The 26,374-nt window shown below is 33.2% G+C and overlaps 3 protein-coding genes across 4 annotated transcripts; 1 reads left to right on the plus strand and 2 right to left on the minus strand.

The window, feature by feature from the left end:
* Positions 1-308: 308 nt before the first annotated feature.
* LOC144836775 (D(1)-like dopamine receptor) lies at positions 309-6,903 on the minus strand. Of its 2 annotated transcripts, none has more exons than XM_078691626.1 (2): positions 6,825-6,903; positions 309-2,547 (listed from the first exon to the last, which is right to left on the minus strand). In XM_078691626.1, exon 2 carries the CDS (start codon positions 2,025-2,027, stop codon positions 816-818), a length of 1,212 nt encoding a protein of 403 aa, XP_078547752.1. In that variant the 5' UTR covers positions 2,028-2,547; positions 6,825-6,903; the 3' UTR covers positions 309-815. The 2 variants fall into 2 exon arrangements, with proteins under 2 accessions (XP_078547752.1, XP_078547753.1); XM_078691627.1 differs by lacking the exon at positions 6,825-6,903 and adding an exon at positions 6,748-6,786.
* Positions 6,904-8,933: 2,030 nt separating this feature from the next.
* Positions 8,934-24,962, minus strand: LOC144837876 (putative ATP-dependent RNA helicase DDX41). The gene is made up of 15 exons (XM_078693178.1): positions 24,825-24,962; positions 23,101-23,181; positions 22,840-23,002; positions 22,198-22,333; positions 21,904-22,021; positions 21,611-21,702; positions 21,117-21,270; positions 20,059-20,195; positions 19,187-19,349; positions 18,138-18,341; positions 17,682-17,778; positions 17,083-17,232; positions 15,721-15,792; positions 12,766-12,876; positions 8,934-11,036 (listed from the first exon to the last, which is right to left on the minus strand). Exons 1-15 carry the CDS (start codon positions 24,873-24,875, stop codon positions 10,900-10,902), a joined length of 1,866 nt encoding a protein of 621 aa, XP_078549304.1. The 5' UTR covers positions 24,876-24,962; the 3' UTR covers positions 8,934-10,899.
* Positions 24,926-25,992, plus strand: LOC144837942 (uncharacterized). The gene is made up of 3 exons (XM_078693272.1): positions 24,926-25,071; positions 25,349-25,487; positions 25,687-25,992. Exons 1-3 carry the CDS (start codon positions 25,033-25,035, stop codon positions 25,713-25,715), a joined length of 207 nt encoding a protein of 68 aa, XP_078549398.1. The 5' UTR covers positions 24,926-25,032; the 3' UTR covers positions 25,716-25,992.
* Positions 25,993-26,374: the final 382 nt, after the last annotated feature.

Here is a 26,374-nt window from a genome sequence, read left to right on the forward strand (position 1 = left end):
CCTTACCGACGCAAAGAAGTACACGAACGCGAGTAATTTGACATGACGCTTTGATTGGTATAAGTTTCTTTTATTCATCCATAAGAAAATACTGTATAGTAAAAATCATAAAAACATCAATATAACAGAGTGAAATATGGACAAAAAGGAAGGATAGAAAAGGCTCAACTTACATTTGCGTTTCGCGTATATCATTGCGTCCACATGGGAACCAGAATTAACTATCCCAAGTAGCAAGCCCATATGGTGCCCATGCATTATACGACGAATTATATGGGTCCCATCTGGGACAGCCCATATAGCCCAATATGCGCACCACATGGGCTGGAAATTGGCCGAATATGGGATAACACCCAAGATTCATATGGGTCCCATATGAAAGAGCCCATCAAGCCCATATATATCCCATATGGGACCCATTTGGCATATACACATGGGATAGGCCTATCATGATTTAAGTTAGGAAATTTTTGAATAGGTCTACTAAGTGATAAATACTCTTGAAACGTAGTCGTCGTTTAGTACTAACGTTCATATACACAATGATATATTTGTAGATCTTTTAAACCGCTGCAAAAAAAAGAAGCAAATTGTTGCCGATTACATTTTATTTAATAATATTTTTATATTCAACTGTTTGATACTAAATGCTTTATATAAATGCGATCCATTTTATAAGTTAAATTTCAATTAGTTTTTACTTATGTTGTAGATAACGCTGTCATCACCAATCAGTATCTGGTTTATAAAATTGCCTCTACAATTATAAAATAAAAACAATAAATCGCTTTCATAAAGCAATAAAGAGAGAACAATTAGTAGAATACAGTTTCTGATTCAATAGATTCACTATCAAAATCGTTAATAGGTTCGTTATTGAACTGTTCAATAAGGGGTGCGAGTTTCATTGACTTGATATTGCTGTTGCGATCGGAATCGTTCACTTTTTCGTCTTCAATTCCATCCCCTCCTATATCGGATTGTTTGTAAGGATCGAACGAGTTATTACGCATTGTTGAGGTGTACAAGCGCCTGTTGACTTTGCGACATCGTGCGCAGATGACGATTTTTCTAAATGCCATTTTGAATTCTTGATGTCGGAAATTATAAATAAACGGATTCATCATGCTATTTATATAACCTAGCCACGTGACTGCACAATCAACTTCTTTTGGAACTTTGTGTTGCCATCCACACACATTAATTATTATATACATTAGGAAAAACGGAAGCCAACAAAATATAAAACCACCCATCACAACACCCAAAGTTCGAACGGCTTTGTATTCTTGAAAAAAGGTCCTTTTAGTCTGCGATCCGTTAGCAAACTTTTCGAAAGAAGCTCTTTCTAGTAAAATTCGATTCGCTTGATCTCGCGCAATTCTGTATATTTTACAGTATGTAAATACCATAATGGCTAAAGGTACGTAAAATGACGTCATTGATGAAATGATTGCATATGTAGGAGAAACGGCAAAATTGACACTGCATTCGAGTGAATCATTTACGTGTGAGTTTCCAGAGGCGTACATACCGCTAAAAATCGGTACAAACGATACGAGTGCTGATAAAATCCATACAATCGCTATCATTGCGGCTACGCGACGTTTCGTTAAAATTCGCACGTATTTTAAAGGTCGCGTAATCGCAAGGTATTTGTCCATCGAAATCATACATAGATTTAAAATAGAAGCTGTACAACACAACACATCAAACGACATCCACATCAGACAAACAAAGTTTCCAAATATCCATTCGTTGTTGTAGAGAATCCGCACGGTTGAAAATGTCATCACAAACACGGCAACGGCAATATCAGCAACCGCTAAGTTCACCAATAACAAATTAGATGGACTTCGTAACCTACGAAACAATACGACGGAGGCTACGACTAAAAAGTTACCGAAGATAACTGTTAGAATGGCAATCACGCACATTACTCCGATTATTATATTTTGTAGCGATCCTGATGGGACCGATGATGGTGTCGAACCAAGAATTATGGCATTCACGTCTGTCACATTCATATTGATGGCTCTTCATTAATGTTCTTGACGATATGTATCTATGTCACATAAATGCTCTTCTATAATCTTGTTAAAACTACATGTAGACCGTGTATTGTAAACGTCTTGATTGTATCCATCCAAGTGCACACATCACCAAACATTTTTTATATTTAACACGATGAAGGACAAGGCAGATTTATTGACACAATGAGTGACACTGAAAATAAAGAATTGTGTTCACGATTGATGCATAATACCCTGATTATTATTATTATTGGTATAGACGCTGTTGTCCTTGCTATGATTGTTCCAAAATGCGTCCCATATTAGTGACAAATTGCCTTACGCACATATCCACTCTAATGCAATTTGTAAATGATAACAATTCGCGCTTTTCGATAAAACGTTAAATAGTCGCTATTGTTCTTGGAACACGTTGATTGGTTACTGGTATTTTGGTCCATATTGTAGGCCTACTTGTATCTTTATGCGCATCGTCGTGAACGTACACAGGCAATCAATTGCACTCCATAGTTTTCTGTGGAAGAGAAATAATAATTTGATAACAATTTAAGTTATTATTTATATACATTGATCAATTACTGTAAACGCGTTCATCAATCAAAACAGCCATCATACACCATTAGTAGGTCTAAACATACAATTAAGCGTGTGAAAAACATTTGCTATTTAAATGACAATATAAAAGATTAGAGTGTAACTACGTAATATATATGCACACTGCAATTGCTTTTTGATATCTCTTGTTCATACGAAGGCAATAAGGCGCGGCGGCCGGTGTTATGGAGATAAACCTAGACCTTGATTCCGTAATACCATGTACAGATTAAAATCTGTTTTAAAAGTGGTTTTAAACGTAGGCTGAATAATGGGAATGACTTAGAAGCTTTAGTGGCAACTTATAAAATCAATATCATCATTCGTACGAATCATTTTTGGCATAAACATAAAAGACAGGTCAGAATGCAGGGTTCATAGTTACGCGTACCTTTCAGATAAGATGTTGCTGAAAGCTATTTACCGAAAACAGAACCCGAAAGTTAGACCCCCTACCAACTTTATTTTGATGACTTAGTTAACACAATTCCCAAGCTATTCGATATTTTCTCGACACTGACATTACATTGTAAACGTGAACTTGAAGATGTGTTTTTTATGTCATACCCCCTGGATGTTATGTTAAACTATTCTTTTTAAACTGTACTATTATTAAAGTATTTTATTCTTCAATTGTACTATTAATTATACGCTTATTATACTCGTTGTGGGCCATGAATTATGCTAACAGTAATAACTTTATTCCTGGCCATAATAAAAGTGAATTTATTTTTGGATATGATTACAAAAGTAACTTACAGTAGTTAATGCACGGTTGTTATTTTAGTACCGGTTTTCTTTATTATGTATTTAGTTAAGGATATACAACCCCGGTATACAACATAAACAAAACAATATAAAATATACAACACATTATTACTATTACTAGGTTAATCCTTTTGAATATCTAGACCCTAATATATAAATGTATGTACGCATTATTAAAAATAGTGCAAATTTCAGTAAATTGCGTTTAACGCCTTAGTCTTTATTCAATGGTTTAGAAAGTAGGTCCATGCTATCTGTACTGATTTGTACCACGAAACGAAAATGAATGAATATATATTTACGTAGGCCTACTGTTGGTTATATGATATCATATGGGTACTTTTATATAATAGTACATTCATCTTCCTCGACCGTGTCAATAACAGACACGTTGCTAACTACAGTAATGATCCTTGAAGAATCGGTTCTGCTTCAGGGACGTTTCGTACATGACGTTTGACAACATTAGTGGACAAACATTGAAAAGTAAACTATTGATGTCTGCTTTATTGTTTAAAAAACATTATCACACAATCGTTAGCTCATTATCGAACAATTATGATAATTAAGTACGTGACGTTGACAAGATGAGAGAAGTTCGATACCAAGGGCACCAAAGTGTCTTTAAGAATTTCGCCAAGGACTTGGTCTTTGAAGGGGTAATTATTTCAATAAAAAAAGGTAACAGTCGATTGTTACATACGTCGATACAAAAATGATGGTAACATTATGCTTAGCACGATACAATGTCATCGACCCTATGTAGGCCTACAATACTGCAAGGCCTATTTACGTGTTTGCAATTTATACGACGGTTATTGCATAGACATAAAAATAAACAAGTTGCTAAGCAACCATAAACAGTAGCCCGATTTAATTATACCATGGTCTCTAGCTGGATTCAAATCATATATTATTGATTGATGTTGTACACATTATACATTGATTATATTTATCTTCCTTGTCCCAGCAAAGTAGTTACTATCTACCCGAAGGATTTAACGGTTCCGAACCCCGTCCCCCATCACATAACGATTTTTGCACCTTTTTTGTGGAAAAAAAATCGAACCCCATGTTAAAATCCTGACTAGGTCTGCTGCTTAAAAATTATCACAGCCACTAAAGTATCCGATACAGTTTATTATTAAAGTATTATTATTATTATAAACCTCCGTATAAAAATGATTACAGTAATCATTTGGAAGTACGTAGGCCTACTAATAGCCATAATAATTAATACAATTCAAATGCAGAAATTAAAATTCCTGACGTAATGACTTACGTAATAAAACATGAATAGGACATGGTTGTAGTGGAGTTCATGTTATATTTTTATATTAAACTTAATATTAATGATTTACCTTTTACTCCATAGATTATATTAATATTAATACAGAAACATTGGGGTTAAATATTAATATATGGAGACAATAAGTTGTTATTACAATATAATGCAAGGCCTACCTTCTAGTACTAATACTTATACGGCATTACCACCATATCGGAACATTTAAGTCCTATCTTTATCCCGTCGCCAAGATTGTGTGGGGGTCATAAAAAGGGGGGTATTTCGGGAAAACTACCAATTAGATTTATACCGTACACCACAATAAAAATAACTTGCAATATCACACAAAAAAATAACTAAAATAAGATAAACACATTTATTTTGGTTTTCTGTGCTTCCATGATACGTATTAATCATTGTCTTGTCTTTTTGTGCTTGGCTTGTTTGTTTGTCTGTCCTGTTTTGTTTCTGTATGTTAAATCAAACATCAATATGAATACAATTAGATTTTTTTTTCTTAACTGGCTACCCGTCACGGGTTTTTTTTGGAGGGAGACCTTTTTTTTTTACTTTCTGGGTTTTGCCTCTTTATTATTTATATTTAAATTTGTATTTTGTTTACATTGAAAGAGAAAAAGAAATAAATGTTATATTATGAATGAATGAATACATGAATAAATAGCGAGATGTAAGGCCTCCTAGTGTAATAATATAGTTACGGTAGTACCGTACAGTACCACCATAATAGCGAAATATATCCAATCGTAGATTAAATAAGCTATGAATACGATGTAGTCATTAGTACTTGATTGATCTAGTCTCAATGTCCTCCAAACTCAATTTAGTATTATAGTACTGATTTCTATTCTTCGTCTACTAAATATCGAGTAAGCATTTCAAAACATGTGCAGTCTATATTGAAATTCTCAATGTCATTTTATGTTAAGTCTGTAAAGTACATATTCATAGTATTTGAAGCCAATTTATTTAACTACACTTTGATATCTTCCATTGCTATACTATTTATTATATTAATATTTCGATCAGGTCAAACCCGAACAGTGAATTAAAAAATGACCGTGATCATTTTCACCTGCTACTAATACATGAATTCGGAGGCGGTTCATTCTTAACTCAACAGGCCTACCACAGGTCGGAAAAATCATCTTTTTTAACAATATACCATGTTTCCACTATGTGAATTTATTATCGGGAATCGAATCATCGGGGGAAAATGCTCTTCTGCTCTTTTTCGTGCCACTGATCCGGCAAACGTCTTAACCCGAAGGAGAAGGGTAAAAACATGGTGTGTAAGTAATACCTAAAACATATGAATTGTAGATCTCCTAACATCGCACTTTGCCTGAAACCATAGTTAGCTGAAAATTCTCGCTTGTCTGTATCTGTTTGGTTATGTGAATAATTTCCGATGTATTTGATTCAGTTAGATAATGAACGAAACAAAATAATGGAATTCAGTGATTTAGTGATACGCCACTCAGTCAAGTTTAATGTTGTAAATCAAATTTAGCGCATGGCGATCAAGTACGTCACAGATTGGAAAGAAGTCCACTGTCAACAGTTAACATCGTCTATCATCATAATACAAATGTAAAATGTATAATATATCATTACAATGTACATTTCCCACACCTATTGTTGTTGATATGCAAAGAAATGGACCTACACTTTACTGGGGCTAATACCTAATATAGTTGATTAATAGAGTAATATAAGTTAAATGTTTATGCCAAAACAGATAAAATGGGTTATGAAAAAAATCGTAACTACAGTATAAGATAAGAAGAGCACATGCGGAACGTAATGGAAAACTGCTGTACCTAATACTAATTTAGAAATTACATATACCGGTACATTAGAATCAACAGTACGGTGTAGGCCTACGCCTGCTTATTTATGATAATTATGTGAGATAGGTAGTGTTACTACTACTACTACTGTACTAACATTATTACTTTACCAACTGTACCATTATATGTCATTGTATTATAAACAAACACCTTCTCAGATTTCAATAATGTGTTAAAAATATTACTACTGTACCTCTTTACTCGACTAGTCAGTAAATTTGAAACCTTGTGCGTTTTGTACAAACTAACAAATACTGGTACGTATCCTACCTTAATTGATTTGAAATAGTCTGGTATACTAGTATAGTGAGATTGTTTATTGTATATTATCACCGATTATCATCTCCGCTTAGTAAACTGTGGATACTTGTCCAGTGCTACTTATCAACAATACAACCATCACTACCAAGGCCTGTCTGTGATGGCGCTTTTTTCTTATCGTCAATGAAATCATGCAAGAAAATGAAAAACAGTTTGGCATACGTGGCGTTTCATAACTATACTTGGTTCGTGGGGAAAAAACAGACAACGTAAAAGAAGAAACTGTCACTAATTTTTTTATATTATTTACTTCAATAAAATATCGTTTTTGTTGATTTTCTTGTCTTTTCTTCCTTTCGGTGTATAGTATTTCTTGATATATTGTCCCCTTGAACAAAATATTTTTTTACATTTTTTTATTTTTCTTGAATAGGCCTATGCCATTTTAATGTCGCATAGGCCTAGGCCTAAATATATTCACTTTTAACAAAAATTGGAAAACCAAAACCAAAATTTTACCTGAAAAAACTGTAAATTAAAGCAAAAATTGGTCAATTGACTGGAAGTCAATGAGTTTTTGTTTTTGGTTGAATTTAACCGTTTATTTGACAAACTTTTTTTTTAGTTTTTTTTTACGAAAGTATTCATTTTATTAAAACTGTAAAATGACCTATTCAAAGGCCTTTTTTTTAAAATTAACATTCATTTTTAATGTTTTTTTGGGAAGACAATATATTTTTAAAGAACTTCAGCAACTTAGTTATATTGAAATGCCCATATTTTTTCGACAAAGTGGTTCAGAGAGTTTTCACCCGGCCCTTTTTTGATAAAACTTTCTATATGACCAAATGTTGTCCCTGTTTCGAAATAACTGGCTACTAATATCATGTGTTCTGCGAATGTTACCTCAATACATTTTGCCATTTTTCGAAAAAATCCTTGGGAGAAATTTCCGAAAATTTCCAAATTTCGACGTTTTTGTTTTTCGACATAACTGGTTACTACTGTATATCATAATGTGACATGCGCATGTTACGTACCTCAATACATTTTGAGACGATAATTTGGCAATTTTTCGAAAGAAATCCTGTACTATACTGTAGTACAGGAATTTTTTCTCGAAAAGATTGCCAATTTTTTCCCTTTTATTTTTCGACATAATTGGTTACTATAATTATCATATGGCATGCGCAGAATCACAAAATATGTTCGGCGCATGTAAATTCAATACATATTTGTTAAAAGTCGATAATTTGGCAATTTTTCCAAAAAAAATCCCTGTACTATAATCGTACAGAGATATTTTTCGAAAAATTGCCAAATTTTGACCCTTTTATTTTTCGACATAATTGGTTACTATGCACAGAATCACACATAATATGTTCTGCGCACATATGTTCACATAGTGGTAGTGTGCATTGACATAAGTGGTTCACTATAATCATACCTTAATACATGTTTTAAAAAGTCGATAACTTGGCAATTTTTCGGGAAAAAATCCTTGTACTTAAATGGCAAAATTTTTACTTTTATTTTTCGACATTGGCGGCTAACTGGTTACTATAACATGTGACATGCGCAGAATCACATAATGTTGCCTCAACACATTTTTAATGATAATTTGACCATTTTTCGAAACAAGGATTTTTTTCGAAAAATTGCCAAATTTCGACCCTTTTTTTATATAAACTGGTTACAACATCATAATGTGACATGCGCAGAATCCCATAGTGTGTTCTGCGCATGTTACCTCAATACATATTTTTAAGTTGATAATTTGGCCATTTTTTGAAAATAAATCCATGTACTAGCCTATAGTACAGAGATATTTTTTCGAAAAATTGCCAAATTTCGACCCTTTTGGGTAACTGGTTACTATACCGTAACGTGACATGCGCAGAATCACATAATGTTGTCTCAACACACTTTTTTTAAAGTCGATAATTTGACCATTTTTCGAAAAAATTAATGTAATAGTAGGCCTACAGAATCACATAGGCCTAATGCGGTCTTTTACTATTATATTAGGCCTATATGCATTTGTTTTCGGAAAATGGTGAAATTTAGAAAATAGAAGATGTTGAAAAAAACAATATATGCGTATATTATAGCAATATTAAATTTAATCGAAACAAAATGTTGTTCCTTTTTCTCTTACCTTCGATCAAATACAATCAAACATGCACACAAACACGCACACAATCAAGAAAGCAATTAAGCATGCACAAACACCCAAGTACGCACACAAAAAAGGAAGGAAGCAATATTTTGAACGACATTATAAATTAATTTTTCAAAGAAACATCTGTACTAAATTCAACGAATGATAACAATACAATATACTCATAAACAATGTATACATATCATTATACAGACCTACAGTCATTTATTTCTACATTTCATACATGATATTCCAGCATTTTGACGTGTTATAGCCAAGGCTATTTTGTCAATCAACACTCACAGCGTCAATCGTATAACGATAGGCAAATTTAATCATTTTATACAAAACAAATTGTCACTAATCATTAACACGTATAAGCGTAAATGAAAGATAGGTCAGTAATTGGTAAGATGACCACCTTGATATTAAGCATCAAGGTCTGTATGATATAGGTAGCACTCAGCTGAAATGCTTCCAATAGAAGAAGGTTCATTAAATAATTATATGATAATGGTTATCAAATAGGCCTAGCTTATTAGTAGTTATTTGACGTCTTGCTGTTAAGAAATTATTATATTGCAGTTACTGCAGTAACCACAATGTTTACTCTTCAACCAATTATTTAGCAAGTTTTTATAAATGTTTGTTATTGCAGTGATTGCCTCATAAATAAGGGAACAAAGTTTCTGCAGTAACTGCAGTATAATCATTTTTACATGATGCCGAAGTGAAAAGAAATGTGTTGATGTATAATAGTTAATACTGCACCTTCTAATCTATATACATTTGAAACATAAATATCATACTAATAATCTTTAAATTCTGTAATCCTTTAATTACCAAGCATTGAAAATTATATCTCAGGTTTATATAAATCTGTTCATTAATCATCTTTATCTCATTATCGAATGAATGTATATCTTAAAATCAAGTTATTTGATGGTAGTTAACCGAGTTACAAGAACTAGGTTAGGGGACTAGTTACACAAAGCTAACTGTTCTATTTATGCCAGACATGAACCAGATTAAAGTAATTCAATGATTTACTTGTCATATTCATTACATGAACATCATAATATTATGTTACTGAAATAGAACTGTCCATGGAAACATGCAGACATTGCACAACAATGTCTTGGCAGCAGAAACAGGACACATTTTCAGTAACCAGTTAAATGGCTGCTTGAAAATAATGGTTAACTAAACCCACGCCATTTAACTGGTTAATGCTGTGCAAATTTTAGACGCAAAGTAACGGTTATTTGATTGACAGCTGCTGACCTTGAGTCAACCACACTGCAATAATGTTTGAATTGACTGCCAGAGCCCATTGCATTTAGGGTAATGCTCGATTCCGTTGATAACAACCCAATGATTTAAACGGTTATTTAGGAGCACAAATTGTGCAGAAATGCAGTCAATATAAAAATTATATTTTAAAACTATTTTGAACAGTTCATTTGACGCTTTGAAGCAGAAACAGACTAGAATGAGTTGTTTTATATGCCAGGTTGATTTAATACATAATCTAGTTACAAACCCTTAAGAAGAAGCCATGAATTGACATGGTTCAGATTTTAGTTATCCTTACGACCCTCACTACTACATATCGGCTTTTACTAGGCGACTGATCCATTGGCTAAGTTACCCTTATAACCCTCACTACTTCAACACAGCTCTTAGCAGACGACTGACCCAATGACCAAGTTAACTTTGTGACCTACATTACTACGTATCAGCTTATAACTGGCATCTGGCTTATTGTGAAAGTTATCCTTAGACCAACAATACATCGTGACTTCCGATCCTGTCAGTTGGCTCATTGGGCATATTATCTTTACAAACAACACTACATCTTGGCGTTCAACAGTCAGCTGGCCCATTGGGCAAGTTATCCTTCCTATTATTGATTACATTTGTTTACCAGTCAGCAGCCCCACTAGCCAAGTAATCTTTACGGCCCACACTACTAGCTTGTTTAGATTGCATAGCTTCTAGTTTAGGACAGTCTGTAATACGATGACCCAAACCGCCACAATACGAACATCCTCGTTCATCTAAACAGAAAAATACAACAATTAACTTTTAATTTGAAACATTTGCAACATCAGTGGTTTAACGCTGAGGCCCCTGGTTTAGGAACGCTAAATGGCCCTCGAACGATTGGAGCCTTGGGCGTTTTAAGCCCTTTCTCCTCCTCCCTGCTTAGGGCCCATCAGCTCCGGGGCATCTGGGTTTAGCCAGGGAGCGCTCATAGCCATTACGTCACTGATCAACATGCTATCATATTTTCTTTGTAAAACATCAGAATTTAATAGTTAACTTTATCATGTAATTAATGATCAATATCTATGTACTGGTCACCTGTACTTTTTCACAATTACAAAGACCTTGTACAACTTGTAGATATTCACAGAATATAAATTAAATAAATCCTTGAATAGGTGGTTGAGTAATGATAAGTGCTGATATTCTGATTCTTTGAAAAAAATATAATTATAAGAGTAGTATTTGAGATTTAATTATCAAACACCTGTGCAATTATCATAGTAAGGGTATTTTGCAAGAAGTCAGTTTATTTTTTAAAAATTTCTTGAAACAATACAATATACAGTACTGTATTGAAGGTTTCTTTTATTGTTCCAAATTGTACAAAACAGAAGGGAAACATATTGGAACTAGGTTCATATTGAACTACTACTAGCTACATTTGGAATGCTGGATATAAATAAGTGTAGTGGGTGGCTGGATGGTGTTTTTTGTGTATCACATTTATTTGTGCTTTTGTTGTACTGGATACTCTGGGAATGTTTTTTAATGTTTAGGGGCAAAATGTTATTCCATGAAGATTTAAATGTGTCAAACAAAATATAAACTAGCATTGAGTATAGGAATGACATTTGAGCTTTGAGGTATTTTGAAATGCAACATTAATAAGCATGGAAGAATCCATAAATAAAACGCTACACAGGTGAACAATAGCATACATCTGACATATTTAAATTATTTTGGCTATGTATACTAGGGTGGGTTAGGGTTTTATTTCTGTAATTGAATTTAATTGAATTGAACACTTTATTTCAGAATAAATATTCCATATACTCAGTATCATGATCATTTTCACTATTCACAACTCTTAATCTAAAACCATAGACACACTTGCGTACATGCATGTAGAAAGAGGGAAGTCCCCTAGTGGCAAACATGTTACTAGCACTAAAGTGCTTAGGTAAGCCTAGCAACATGTTACTAGCACTAAAGTGCTTAGGTAAGCCTAGCAACATGTTACTAGCACTAAAGTGCTTAGGTAAGCCTAGCAACATGTTACTAGCACTAAAGTGCTTAGGTAAGCCTAGCAACATGTTACTAGCACTAAAGTGCTTAGGTAAGCCTAGCAACATGTTACTAGCACTAAAGTGCTTAGGTAAGCCTAGCAACACTCTCAATATTTAGGTGTCAAAGTGTGTTGTATTGTTATTGTTAAGGTAGTACAAGGTTGCAGTCCCTTTGTTGTGTTGCCTCCAAAGTCCTAATATGTTTTATGATGGAATATAAAGATTGAAATAGCCAAGGTGACCAAATGATTTCAATGCCATGTGCAATTAACACAATTCATTGAGGGAAAAGGTTTAGGAATATCCTAGGATTAACCTACTGTAAGCTATGTATAGAGGCAACAGAAAAGCAATAATGGTGTCTGTTAACTGCCTGTATTTCTTTAAATCATACACACTGATTTTTAACTTTTTAACAAAATGACACAAAGCAAAATTATAGACTGTTTACCTCCAATATTCAAGTGTTCATCATTGTCGCCCTCTAGAGATAATAAAACCATCGGAACTTTCTGTTTGGCTTCTACTAATAGATGTTTTAAGTCCAGCAAAACAGATTCGTCTGAAAAAATAACAACAATTTTACACATTCATATCAATACTGTACTTTAGTAAACTATACAGATGCTTTTAAAATCGTGGTCAAAAATTACATGTTTAAAAGGTTCAGCTCAAGTATCTTTATAGCTCAATTCATGTACAAGGGTTGAGCTAAATGTATAGGTTTCTATAGCTTATAGCTCAATTTGTATAAGGTTAAGCTCAACTTATATAAGTTTCTATAGCTTAATTCATATAATATTATATTAGCTCAATTTGTATTAATGTTCAATAGCTCAATTCATATAGGGTTAAGCTCAATTTGTATAAAGCAACAGAGCTTAAGGTTCTATAGGTCAATTCATATAGGGTTATATAGCCCAATTTATACAAGTTTCTATAGTTCAATTCATATAGGTTTATATAGCTCAATTTGTATATTTGTAGCCCAATTTAAGATTTTATAATCTGTAGTAGTACATCTACATCAGACAGGTAAAATAATATAGTAGTAGTATGTCATTTCTTATAGAATTTTTAAATGCATATTTTCAAATTGCTGACATTATACTTAGTGAATGTCCTAGTTCTAAGGGCACATCAGCAGAATTCAGGTCGACTTCAAAACAACATCACCTCTTTCTCCTATTATTAGATATCACACTAAGAGGTGAGAGGTGCTTACAGATTTGTTAAGGTACACATTTCGGTCCCTAGATACATAACAGGTCCCTAAGCAACAAGGTTACATCTTGCGCATAAATCAAACATTAACATTTTTATATAAAACACATTGTTTACACATTAATACATTCATTATACTATTCTACAAGTAAAATATTTGGAGTTTTTAGAATTATGAGTTAAGTAAATAGCGCAAAAACCTTATGTAAACAGCTATTTTAATTAATCTTATTGGTCTCTACAGATTAAGTATTACATTATAATTGCAGTAGAACTTGTAATAGGTAACACCTTCTGGACATCTGAACATACAGTAATTCCCACTTGTCCAATCAGGGGACAGTCTCCCTTTAATAGGAAAGTCCCCTTAATAGAGAGGTGTCCCATACTGTACTTTATTATTATTATCTCTCCCAGCAGGTTTTAGTTATAGCCTGCTACTTGTTTTGAATTACTAAACTAAAATGTGTCCCCAGGTTCTGGCGATTTTCTGTTGTCAATTTCAGCCTCAAAGCAATTTGTATTATTGTTGTGACATGACACAGGTCTACAGTACAGTAATACAGAACTACTATATTTGCAACATATCAAGATTTTGTTTCACCTTATCTCTCAACTTTAATTTGCTCATAGTTCATTCTCAGTATTTTGTCAATTCAACCAGAGTGTACTTGGAAAAAAAAGCTAATTAGCACATATCTTATGTGTAAATGGGATCATCTGGCAAGAAGTATGGCAACCTTGATTACTTAATTACATCATTTTAGGTTCACATTGACAAAGATTAGTTGGACTACAGAAGTCCAAGTTTACGACCTTGTCAGTTTTATCTACCCACCAACAGAGGCAAGGACCCCGGTAGAATAATATTAAAGATGTATTTTCCCTTGAAACACAAAAAATGAAGGTCAAAATATTCTAAATTTAAATTGGCCATATCAAAGTAATATTAAAGTTATTCACTTTAAGTCTAAAATTCTAGCCAAAAACAACAAGTTTACGTAATTAACAGGTAAACTAGTTTGATTACATTTCGTCTAGAAAATCGTCGCGAGCGAAAGTAAACAAAGATTTGAAACCACGAGTATGCATTATGCATATGCTAATTAGGATTGTTTACAACTCGTCACGGTTGAGAAGGTGTTTTCACACAGATTGCGAGGAAGTTTTATGATTATGCATACAGAGTAGCCAAACAAGCACGTATCATTATGGGATATGTTTTGATCGAAAACTTTGACTGGAAATAAAAAAACGTCTGTATTTTTTTTTGTGAAAGTTAATAACTATTATAATACTTCAAAATGACCCACTTTTTTTCGAATTCTTTTTATTTAAATTTTTTGGAATTAGTCAAAGGGACAATACATCTTTAAAATGCAAATTGATTTGGGTGTTTAATTATAGCTACCTGGCAGGAAAGCAAGAAGGCTACACATTGTATCAAAATCACAGGGTCAACAGGTTATTGGTGTCATAGAATAATCAAACTGTATCAACATTACAAGGTCAAGGGTTATTGGTGTCATAGAATAATCAAATTAAAACAACAAATGAGCTTCATTAATTATGTGATGATACAGATAATTCAAGATTTAGAGACCTTTTGTGATCACCAATATATTTAATGTATAACTGCAAGCAAACATACTTACATACATATGATTTGCAAGTAAAAATATTTTCAAAGTGATACAACTATGTGGTAGGCTATTTTACAATACATAGCAAACATGGACATTACACACTTATTGTGTAAATATATGCTGTTAATTGTAATTAACAAAGCCATTCATCTGATTGTCAATTCCTTTGTTTTCTGGATGATCGCTAAATATTGTACAAAACTGTTGGCAATTGGGTGGGAGCTCATTGGATTAAAGTTGCTTTCATATCTCGGTAGGATTCGGTCCGGTGCCCTGAATAAACTTTTGCGAGAATTGAGCGTGCTTTCATATCAAACACAAATTGTTGTTAAGCAAGGTCATTTATGCTCACTATTTATTGGTCAAAAGAAAAAATCGTACAAATTTCAGGAAACAAATGGCTTCGATTTTAAATACCACTAAACCAATTTTCCACAATACTTTTCTCAGGGTGCTGGACAGAATCTGGCCGAGATGCAAAAGCAGCTTTACACATAGGGTCAAAATGTAATTAGATAATGTTTGGTTACACTTACCACACCCCTTGTTGATGAAAGTTGTCGCTATACCAGTCTGACCGCATCTTCCGGTTCGACCAATTCTATGAACTGAATACCAAAGACAGGTTATATTAATCAAAAAATAACTGATCATTCAAAAGACAAAATTTTGTTTACTTGAAGTAGTAACTTGTGATTTACAGAAATCGGTTTGCCAATACAAGAATGGTAGAAAACACGAGAGAAGTACCGTATTGTTCCTAATAAACGCCCCCCGTCATTTTTTTTTCATTTTCTAATTAACACACCTTAGTGCCCAATCTATATAAACAGAGGATTCTCACGTTTAGAATTGGTTTTCAGCCCAGAAAGTCAAATTTGTCAGCGACTGTGATAGCGATGTACGCTAACAGCGTGACAAACATGTAGGCCTACACCGAGCGCGTAGGGTAATTCGTGCGTGTAGGACACTGGACGTTTTTTTTAAATTCGCGACAACATACATCGCTGGTCTTTAAAAACCAGGAAAACAACGGGGATCATACAATCGCATGTTTATTCACACACCACGGAATTGATACAAGGCGTCTGGTTCATGAAGACCTTTCGAGTTGTTAGAACTTTTCATCAAGTTGAGGGCGGATGTTAATAAACTACGATAAACACGCTGTTTCTGTTGTGAAGGACAACGAAGAACAACGCTGCATCGTCGGCCATTTGCCACAAGAGCAATCCAAGATTTTTAATTTTTTTTTTAAACATAAAGGCGAAGTAAAAGTAAAAATTACAGCTAAACGCCACAGTAGCATAGCGGGGGGTTTGGAGGTACCCTGTGAACTTATTTGTTGCACACCCAAAAAAACATTGATTGACCGTCTGAAGCAACTTGTTTAGGGTAGCCTAGCTAGCAAGGTTCTATTTACATTTTTACATTTCACCCCTAACAAACGCCCCCCTTTTTAAAAAATGCAATGCCCCGGGGCGTTTATTAGGAACAGTACGGTAGGCTGATTTGGAATAATTTTTCAAATTTAGTTTATTCAAATAAAAATATAAATGTATTTTATCTTCTTTCTTCAGAGGGTCTATGAATGAAATGTTTTTCAATAGATGTATTTTGCAGTTCAAAACAAAGAGCTAATGTAATTATGAATTTTTTTTAAATGTATTAAAATAAAGATACGGAAGACAAATTAAGAATTTCAATATAAAATTGTTAAGCTCTGTCTACAGTATCAAACTTTACGTGACAAAAAAGTGTGATGTGCCCAAATTATGGTAGTGATATGCCTAAATGATAGTAATATGATCATCATGTCCATATATGGGCACATCACATTTTTTTGTCACATAAATTTTGATAGTGTAGACAGAGCTTCAACTTGGCATAATACCCACCATAGTTTTCAATATCCTCTGGCATATCATAATTAATAACATGTTGAATATTGGGAAAATCCAATCCCTTAGATGCCACATCTGTTGCAACGAGGACATCTTTTTTAGTTTGTCGGAACTGATCTATTGCACGTGTTCTCTCTTCTTGATCTGGTGGTAGAAAAGTGCCAAATATTTGTTGTTAATATTTTTGAGGAGGAGGGGCAAATCATACAATGCATTAGAGAAATTGTGTTTGTTCTGCACGGGAGAAATGATCTTCTTAAAAGTACTCCACTGATTGATTTATTGTATTGTTGCTTGTAACAGTTTTAGTAATAGTTTTTAGTTTAGTTATTCATTTTTCTTTTTATTTCTTCTCAGTTTGTTTGGACTGCACTGCATGTGTGAAGTGCCACCGATTCAAAGGTAAACATAAATAAATAATAGATTTTTTTTACAAAATAAATACACTTTGAATAAAATAAAACACACAATGCTTTACTTAATTAGCTGTCTTTTTTTTTTTAAATTGTGTAATAAGTAAGCATCGATATTATCCACTAATAGACTGCTGTAGGAACATGCTGTCAAAAACAATCCTTATTAAATGTTAATACCTTTTCCTCCATGAATTGCCACTGCTTCTACTCCCTTCAATAATAAATACTCATGGATATCATCAACATCTGCTTTCTTCTCTGCAAATATTAAAACCTATATATAAAAGAACAATAGCATTTACACACTACACAATAACATTTTGCATTTTATGTATATTATATAGTACCCGCCGGTATGTGTAGACTGTGAATTCAAATAAGCATCCTCGTACACCTCTTTTAAGGTTTTAATTGGGTGTTTTTAGGTCATCCTTTGAACTTAGCTAACCAAAGACCTAGCATAACAAACGCAGAAACTTTTCAAACACGTCCACCAAGCTCCTGTGTACAGGGTATGTGGAGATGGCTGCTGTCAAAATAACTGTCGCACTCTGTTAATTACCATCCCTTTGTTTACCATCCCAATGCATAAGCTCCCTAATGTTGAAAGAGAACAATACTCTAGCCACTTACTGGAGGTGGTGTTTTTTGCAAGCATTCTAGAATATACACCATCTTAGCCTCTTGTTTTACATATTCCACCTCCTGTATGACGTCAAGACTAGCAGCACCAGCACGACCAACATTAACTGTTACAGGAACCACGAGGGCGCTTTTAGCAAAATTCTGAATCTTTTTAGGCATAGTAGCGCTGAATAGTAAAGTTTGTCTTTGACCCTGAAAGAAGTAAGGTTATCGTAAGTGTAATGAGACACCAATTTTGAATTTTTAAACAGATTTACTCCAAGAAAAAAAAAGCACAAAGGTCAAAATATCAACAATGAATTAATCCTTAATCAGTAGTTTTGTTCTTGCCATGGAGAAGATTCTGTTGTTTATAATACAATGCCTACATTTTGCAGAAAATAGAATAACAAAACACTATTTTGCCAGATTTATTTGTAAATTGGGTTAATCTTAACAATTTGATGTTATGCTATGATTAATTTAACAAGGGCATTTTAAATGTAATCTTAATTACTTTTTTTTATGTACATGGTCTGTTTTTTTGTTGTAATTTTGATGTATTTTATGGATGTAATCTTGAATGTAATTTTAAAATTGTTCTGTTATTGTCCCCAAAAACATAAAAAATGAAGATTAATAAAAAAGACTTTGAATATGCCATTTCACGATTCATTCACAAAAAAAAAAAAAAAAAGTTATCACTTTCGTAGAAAAAAATATATTTAAAACAATGTTTTCACTTGTAAAAAGACAAAATAAACAGTTAAATTTGACCAAAAACTTATTGACTTCAAGTCAATTTGACTATCTTTTGCCTTAAATTAGTTTTTTTAGGTAAATCCTTTTTTTTTTCGATCTAATGTTTGGTCAAAGTGAATACTATTATGACATTACAATGGCATATTCAACAAAAACATTTAAAAAATAATGTTTTCATGGGGGACATTATATCTTTAAATAAATAGGATATAATCAATTATGAGTAAAACAAAAAACAAAAATGGCAATGGTTACCAAGTAAATACAAACGTAAATAAAACAATAAAGACACTTACTTTGAAATAAGTGAGGATTGTCCTAATGTCTTCTTCAAATCCAAGATCAATCATCCTATCTGCCTCATCCAGACACAAATAACGACAAACAGACAAAGTGAAAAACTTCTTATTCAACATGTCCATCAACCTACCAGGTGTAGCTACAATAATGTGTACACCTCTACCAGAAGATAAAACAATAGATATAGTAAAATGTGAATTCAAATTATATTGTTAATATCAAACTTTATGTGACAAAAAAATGTACCCATATATGGACCATATTTGGACACATCACTACCATATTTAGGCATATCACTACCATATTTGTGCATGTCACACTTTTTTGTCATACTAGTTTGATAGTGTAGACAAAGCTTAATATCATTTTTAATGGAAATTCTGAAACGCCAAGTGACAATGCTAAAATAGTGTACAACAACATATTATGTAAATCAGAAAATCTGCGAGTGTGAAAACATTTTTGGCAAACACTAACTTTTATTTGGTATGCAGATGGTCTTACCAGTATATTATTGTAGACCATAAAGTACAGTATAACTCCTTCTTTGGGACACCCCTGACCAACTCCTATTTCGGAGACACCCTTATTAGTGGGACACTTTTGTCCCGAAAATGTCTACTTAAGGCCAACTCAGACAGCGTCGTACGATGAGTTGAACACTTTTAAATTATCTCAAGATGACTTGTCTTGTTGGGATTCAACTCGGATAACACTAACGAGTCAAGACACTTCGTCGGGCCTCGTTGTGTGACGCAGTCTGAGTTGGCCTGTAGGGTTTCTACTGTAACTAGTTTGTTCTCGATAGTGTACAAACAAGCCCACATTGACGGCATGCATTTTGACCACTCTTTCTTACTTTACTTACTTCTTAACAATCTCCATCTGCTCTTTTACAGACACACCACCAATACACAGCATTGTCTTGATAGTTGGAAGACCATCAGCTTCAAGACATTTGATGAAATACTGGATACCTTCATATGTCTGTCTTGCCAACTCCCTCTGAACAAAGAGACATGTTACACAATTTCCATATCATTCGAATAATAGCCCAGCTTTGAATAAATGTCCCCACCCCTCGAATAAAGGCCCCGGGCCTTTATTTATTTCCTCAAACAAACGCACCACCACGTGAATATATACACAATATTGTATTACAACACATTTCTATTTGTAGTAGAATTCATTGATTGACATGATCTACAATTTACCAAGCATTTTTATACAATTACTACTGTATTTATCACTCAAATGTGTGGTATTTTTTCATATCTAGGGGTATTTATTTGATTATACATGCTAACATATTATAAATACAGAATTATTAATTTATTCTGTCTGGCGTCCAGATGATGGAAGAAAAGCTTAGTGTATGATTTAAGTGACTTCACACATCAAGATGGGAGGAGCATCAGGATAGGAGGAAGGTGGTGAACAGAGTTTAAAAAAAATTGTATTCCTTCAGCCTAGCAATTGGCGAATAACCATCACACTAAGCACTGTTTAGCCTCCACAAATCAGTTTTATGATAGTGAAATGTTCATTTTTGTAAACCACATAAAGAGTAAGACATTATATAATGTTACAAATTGTCAATTCAAATTGGAATTGTATTGCGGTATTTAAAAATAATAGGTGTTTTTCAGGATTCATCTGACGTTTTGAGACAACATCAAATGTAGTTTATCATTCCTTAAAACTGTGGATGAGAGATTACCAAATGCTCGGTCTAATGCTCGGTCTAAAGTAGACAGGGCGTAATGTAAACTGCCGTCATCCCGCGCTTTTTGCCCTGGTTAAAAAAGTCCCTAATATTACATCTCAAAGTGGATTTTTGGTTATGCGGGAATAAATTTGTTCGCACACAGACAGAAGTTAAAAAGCAAATAATTTAGTTTTTTTTTACTGAAGAATAATACTTACAGATGGACAAATGATCAAACCATAAGGGCCTTCATTCTTTACAAATGGCATTCTCTTTTCTTGTTCAATACAAAACATCAAGATTGGTAATGTAAAAACCAGGGTTTTACCAGAACCAGTGAAAGCTATCCCAATCATATCACGACCTGATAAACTAGAAAGCAAAAACAAATCTTGTATTAATTGAAACTTAGTATACACTACAGTAGGACCTACATTCACTCACAGCTATGCATGGGGATGACTACTGTATAATGTTTATAGTTTATATCATAAAAAATCTTAAAACAGGTGATATCAGACCTACCAGGCCCTACTGGACGTAGGTTAGATTGGCCGTTAGAATTGCACACTCAATGTACAGTGTGCATTATGCTTGTTTAATTGTTATATTGTATTTTAATTTTCAGAATAAAAGATTCCTTGAGGTATAGTGACCTTCTGTTTTATATGTTTGTTCTTGTCTTGTTGAAAGATTTTTGGGAAAAACTTACATGACTGGAATTCCCTGCGTTTGGATAGGTGTAGGATGTGTTATTCCCTTTTTCTTTAAACCATATAATATTCCTTTTGGAAACTTCATTTCCTAGAATAAAAAAAAATTCATTTCAATTCAGTTTCCAAACATATATAAATACAAGCATATCAATCAAAAAATGTATTAAATGTTATGTGTATAATAAAATTCGGGAAACTTATAAATGAGAATAAAGAGTGGAAAAGGGACCTTTGACCTTCCCAAAGGCTACTGAAAATGTCACTGTACACCACAGCTAGTATCACCTACTTTGAATGATTTAATAGGTGGTGCAACATTTTCTCCTTCAACTAAGATGTGCCACTTCTTGCGTACTCTTTCATGGCGAGCCTCTGGCATGTTTCTAATGTGTCGAGGAGCTCTCCATCTGCAATAGCAATATCAAAATTATCATTGGTTGTGACAATCCTAATGGTTAACATGAATTAAGTACTGCTAGTATTAGCTTACAATAATTGTTCTCGCGAAATGAACCAATTAAACAAATAAACAGTTGACTGGTCTTATTTAGCTTAGCTTAATTGTACTAGTTCCTCCACTTACCCTGTTTTGATAGGATCTGTGTATGTGGTTCCAGTGGCCAATTCTTGTACTGTCATTAAAGCCTTTTGACGCTGAATACTTTCTAATATCTGCTGTTCTTTTTCAAGCTGTTTATCTCGCTCTGTTACTTTAATACCTTTTAAGAAATTCAAAAAGAAGTTAGTCATAGTAATATCCTTGATTTATAAAGTGCCTAAACTTCCAAGCGCTGTACATATTATTACCCGGCAACTTTTGGATCAAAGATGTATGGTAACAATCAGCGCAAAGTTGTGTCTTGACCTTAATACCATATACCTATTTGTACTGTACACCTGGATGGAGAGAGGCAAATTGAGTGTCTTGCACAAGGATACAGGCAATGTGACTAGAGTTGGATTTGAACCAATGATCAGTAACCAACAAACTGCATTACACATATCCATTAATGCATACATATTAATAATTTTGACAATTTTTTTTTATACAGAATTCAGTAATGATGGAATCAAGTGTATACTGCAACTCAAATTTTAAGTTAAAAAATTATTTTGTAGGCAAGTTGTTTAGGTAAATTATTAGGATCCCACATATCATATTATGGAGACAACCCCCAGTGGCCCATAGTTATTAATAACATCACTTAAAGGGGGCAAGACTTACTTTCAGCCTGTTTCTTAAGTTCTGCATGTTGATCCATCAAACTCATCTTGGCTAGTGGTCCTTCTTTTGTTTCATCTGTCTCTCTTTCAACATCACCATCTTTTGTTTTTTCATATGATTCTTTGATTGTTCGTTTAGTTAAATATTTATTTGCCTTTTCAAGCTATATGGTGAAAAAAAAGAGATATAAAAATGTTAATCATAATAAAGGCAAAACATTTAATGCAAGTTTAAAGTTTAATTCTTTATTAACATACTAACCTGTTCTTTCCTTCTTTGTTTTAATGGCACAAATGGAATATATTCTTCTTCATCTGAGTGTTCTTGTTCATGCTTATGTTTCTATACAAAGTATTCAAGTGAATGTCAGTTAAAAAAACATTACATTTATATCAGCTGTTAATACTGTGACAATATGAATATTATTCTTCCACATACATACCCATCCCAAGCCTTATTATGTATTATTAGATATAATTAATATTTAAAGATGTATTGTCCCCCAGAAAAAAAATAATTATTAAACATTTTGTTGTTGAAAATGACATTTTAATGTCACCTAGGCTAATAGATATCCACTTTGACCAAAAATTGGATCGAAAAAAAATGTATTTACCTAAAAACTGTAATTTAAAACAAAAACATAGTCAAATTGGCTGCCAATTTGGTTGAATTTAACCATTTATTTTGTAATTTTATAACATAAGTGAAAACGGTTTTTTTTTTCTACGGAAGTGATTAACTTTACTAACTTTTCTGGCTGTTTTACTTATCGTTTTGATTTAGTTTTTCGCTTTTTTTTTTTGTATCTCCATTGAGATCCAGCCACTGATACCCACAGCATTGTCATTTTTTCAGTAATTTGCCTTTGGATTTATATATTCAAAGTCTGATTTTTTTAATTTAATCTTTATTTTTCATGTTTTTGGGGGACAATACATCTTTAAAAAAAGAATACATGATAGGCTAGTGTTAAAGATGTATTGTCCTTTGACTAATTCCAAAAAATAAAAAAAAATTTTTGGAGAAAAAGTGGGTCATTTTGAAGTGTTATAATAGTTATTAACTTTCACCAAAAAAAAAATTCATTTAACTGAAATACAGACATTTTTTTATTCAAAAAATAACTTTCACTTCCAGTCAAAGTTTTCGATCAAACATGCAACGCGCTTGTTTGGCTACACTGTATGCATAATCTTAAAACTTCCTCGCGATTTGTGTGAAAACACATTCTCAACCATGACGAGTTGTAAACAATCCTAATTAGCATCATGCATAATACATACTCGTGGTTTGAAATCTTTGTTTACTTTTCGCTCGCGACGATTTTTCAGACGAAATTTAATCAAATTAATTTACCCGTTAATTATAATAATAATAAACTTTTTTTTTTTGGCTCGAATTTTTGACTTAAAGTGAATAACTTGTGTCATTTGTCCGATGTGTGTCATACCCTATGAATACCATGACGCACTCATGCGTCAAAAATGTGACTTACCTTTAGATGACCATAACGCACCCATTTTGACGCACGATGTGACCATCAACATGTTTTTTATGATATTTTGAGTGGTAAAGACGAACATTGACACACCATCGTTCATTGATGTGACGTACCTTCTAGGTTTTTTTACGCACTTCTGCGTCAGTAATTATTTGTAAATGACGCATTACTTTGATAATGGCCAAATTAAATTTAGAATATTTTGACCTTCGTTTTTTGTGTTTCAAGGGACAATACATCTTTAAACATTTTTATTTATTTATTTGAATTCAATTTACAAACAATATAAGAAGAGTATAAGTTCGTGTTTGTTCAGAGAGAAGCTGAATGGGTCGAAACGACTATATCACTCAATCAAGAGGAGTGTGTGTGTATGCAGTGTGTGATGAGTTCTCACCCCCGACAATTGTTGCTTACTTGGCCTAACATTAACAGTAATCGTTTCCAGTTATATCTTTAACATGAATTTATTTATATTCACCTTCGAATATTTAGAATGACTACTAACTGCTTCTCTTCGTTTAGACGACATATGTATTTTTATTTATGATGATTTTTATAACTAAAATTTAAAACCTGTTTGTTGTGTTCTCCAACTACTTCTGTGCATGTGTGTGTGGTGGCGCTGCTGTTTTTACATCGAAAACGCGCGCATGCGCTCACACAATTTGTGAAAAGAGAGAATAAAGATGGCTCCTGCACCGGTTGTAGTTTCACCGCTTGTTAGGGTAGGTATATTTCAGGTTGTAAGTAATTATATGGCAAGAACAGTACATTTATAAAATTATTAATTATTTTGTTCCATTATCGTAATTTATTTGAATTGACTGATACTTGTTTTTTGCTATGCAAAGCTAGGCCTCACTGTTGTATGTAGGCTACTGGGCGCCGGCTACTGTACTAAATACACCCGATCGATGCCCATCCATTGCATGATCCGAGCCTTCCACGCATCTAAACTAGGCCTAGAAAATATTGAAATTATTTTGTTTAATCATTCTACAGTTTTCAAGGTATGCTGCCATATTGATTGGAATCAAATATGGTTCAAGTCACCACAAAACACTGCAAAAGAAAGAAGATACTTTGATGAAGTTAAAAGAAGAGAAAAAAGCTAAGGAAGTTAAGAAAGAGGCTGCTGCAGGTAATAAAATATTTTATTCTAAACAAAAGAATGATTATAAACTGACTGTGTGGAAATAGCTTTTCTTTTTGGGGGAAAACCAGAAAACTGGAGCCATGGCCAGGTCAACTAGTCAGCCAGTAGATATATTTTTTAATAACAAAATATTCTGATTATTATTTATGAACTAATTAATTGTTACTTATTTTTTATCTTTCAGCATCCTCAGAAGGCTCAATATTTGACTAGATGAAATGATTGTTTCCGATTTCAGTGTGATCTAGACAGCTTGCTTGTTGTGGTCGTAGAAGAATGAACTCTTTAATATCAAATGTGTATATAAAATACTAAAATCTCAATATACCGGTTGCCACAACGTCTCACAGCTACCAAAACATCTGTTAGCTGTGTCTATAATTAGTTTTAGCAACCCATTTCAAGCAGTGACTGAAAATGATGAGCCTTTACTTTGCTTGTTTGCAAAAGATTTACAAAGAGATTAATAAATGTGTTTATTGAAAGATTATATACTTGAGTTGTTGGTTTGTCAAAGTTAGTTTTAGTTTTTAATAGATGAATGGAAAATATTTTTAAGAAGATAAGTATAAATACTCAATGTCTGATTCAAAGTTATTGATTAAAAACACTGGTAAACAGCACATCCATTGTGAAAGGTGAGGGGGAGAAATAAAAGAATACTTTGCGAGCGAGATGAGCAATTATAGGTTGTTTCAATCAATTTATAAACACATTTCAACTATCCCGATTTCATGTCTGCAAACTAAAACTAACTTCATGTGAACCTTAGTAAATCTTCAGCTTATGACATCAATTGACCATTTGCATGTAACGATTTTATGTTGTGGTACGATGATGCATGCACAATTTCCGAGCTTCATCAGCTGAAG

This window comes from Antedon bifida, chromosome 3 (genome assembly GCF_963402885.1).
Source record: "Antedon bifida chromosome 3, ecAntBifi1.1, whole genome shotgun sequence".
Taxonomy (NCBI): domain Eukaryota; kingdom Metazoa; phylum Echinodermata; class Crinoidea; order Comatulida; family Antedonidae; genus Antedon; species Antedon bifida.

Bases quoted from the DNA above. Each gene is read 5' to 3' on its own strand.
- LOC144836775 (XM_078691626.1), bottom strand. From the start codon at position 2,027: ATGAATGTGACAGACGTGAATGCCATAATTCTTGGTTCGACACCATCA.
- LOC144837876 (XM_078693178.1), bottom strand. From the start codon at position 24,875: ATGTCGTCTAAACGAAGAGAAGCAGTTAGTAGTCATTCTAAATATTCG. The intron at 20,196-21,116 runs GTAAGTATTATT...CTCTTTGTTCAG, and splicing joins GTTTGATCATTTGTCCATCT to AGGGAGTTGGCAAGACAGAC. The intron at 11,037-12,765 runs GTAAACAGTCTA...TTTTCTGTTTAG, and splicing joins TGAACACTTGAATATTGGAG to ATGAACGAGGATGTTCGTAT.
- LOC144837942 (XM_078693272.1), top strand. From the start codon at position 25,033: ATGGCTCCTGCACCGGTTGTAGTTTCACCGCTTGTTAGG. The intron at 25,072-25,348 runs GTAGGTATATTT...ATCATTCTACAG, and splicing joins TAGTTTCACCGCTTGTTAGG to TTTTCAAGGTATGCTGCCAT. The intron at 25,488-25,686 runs GTAATAAAATAT...TTTATCTTTCAG, and splicing joins TAAGAAAGAGGCTGCTGCAG to CATCCTCAGAAGGCTCAATA.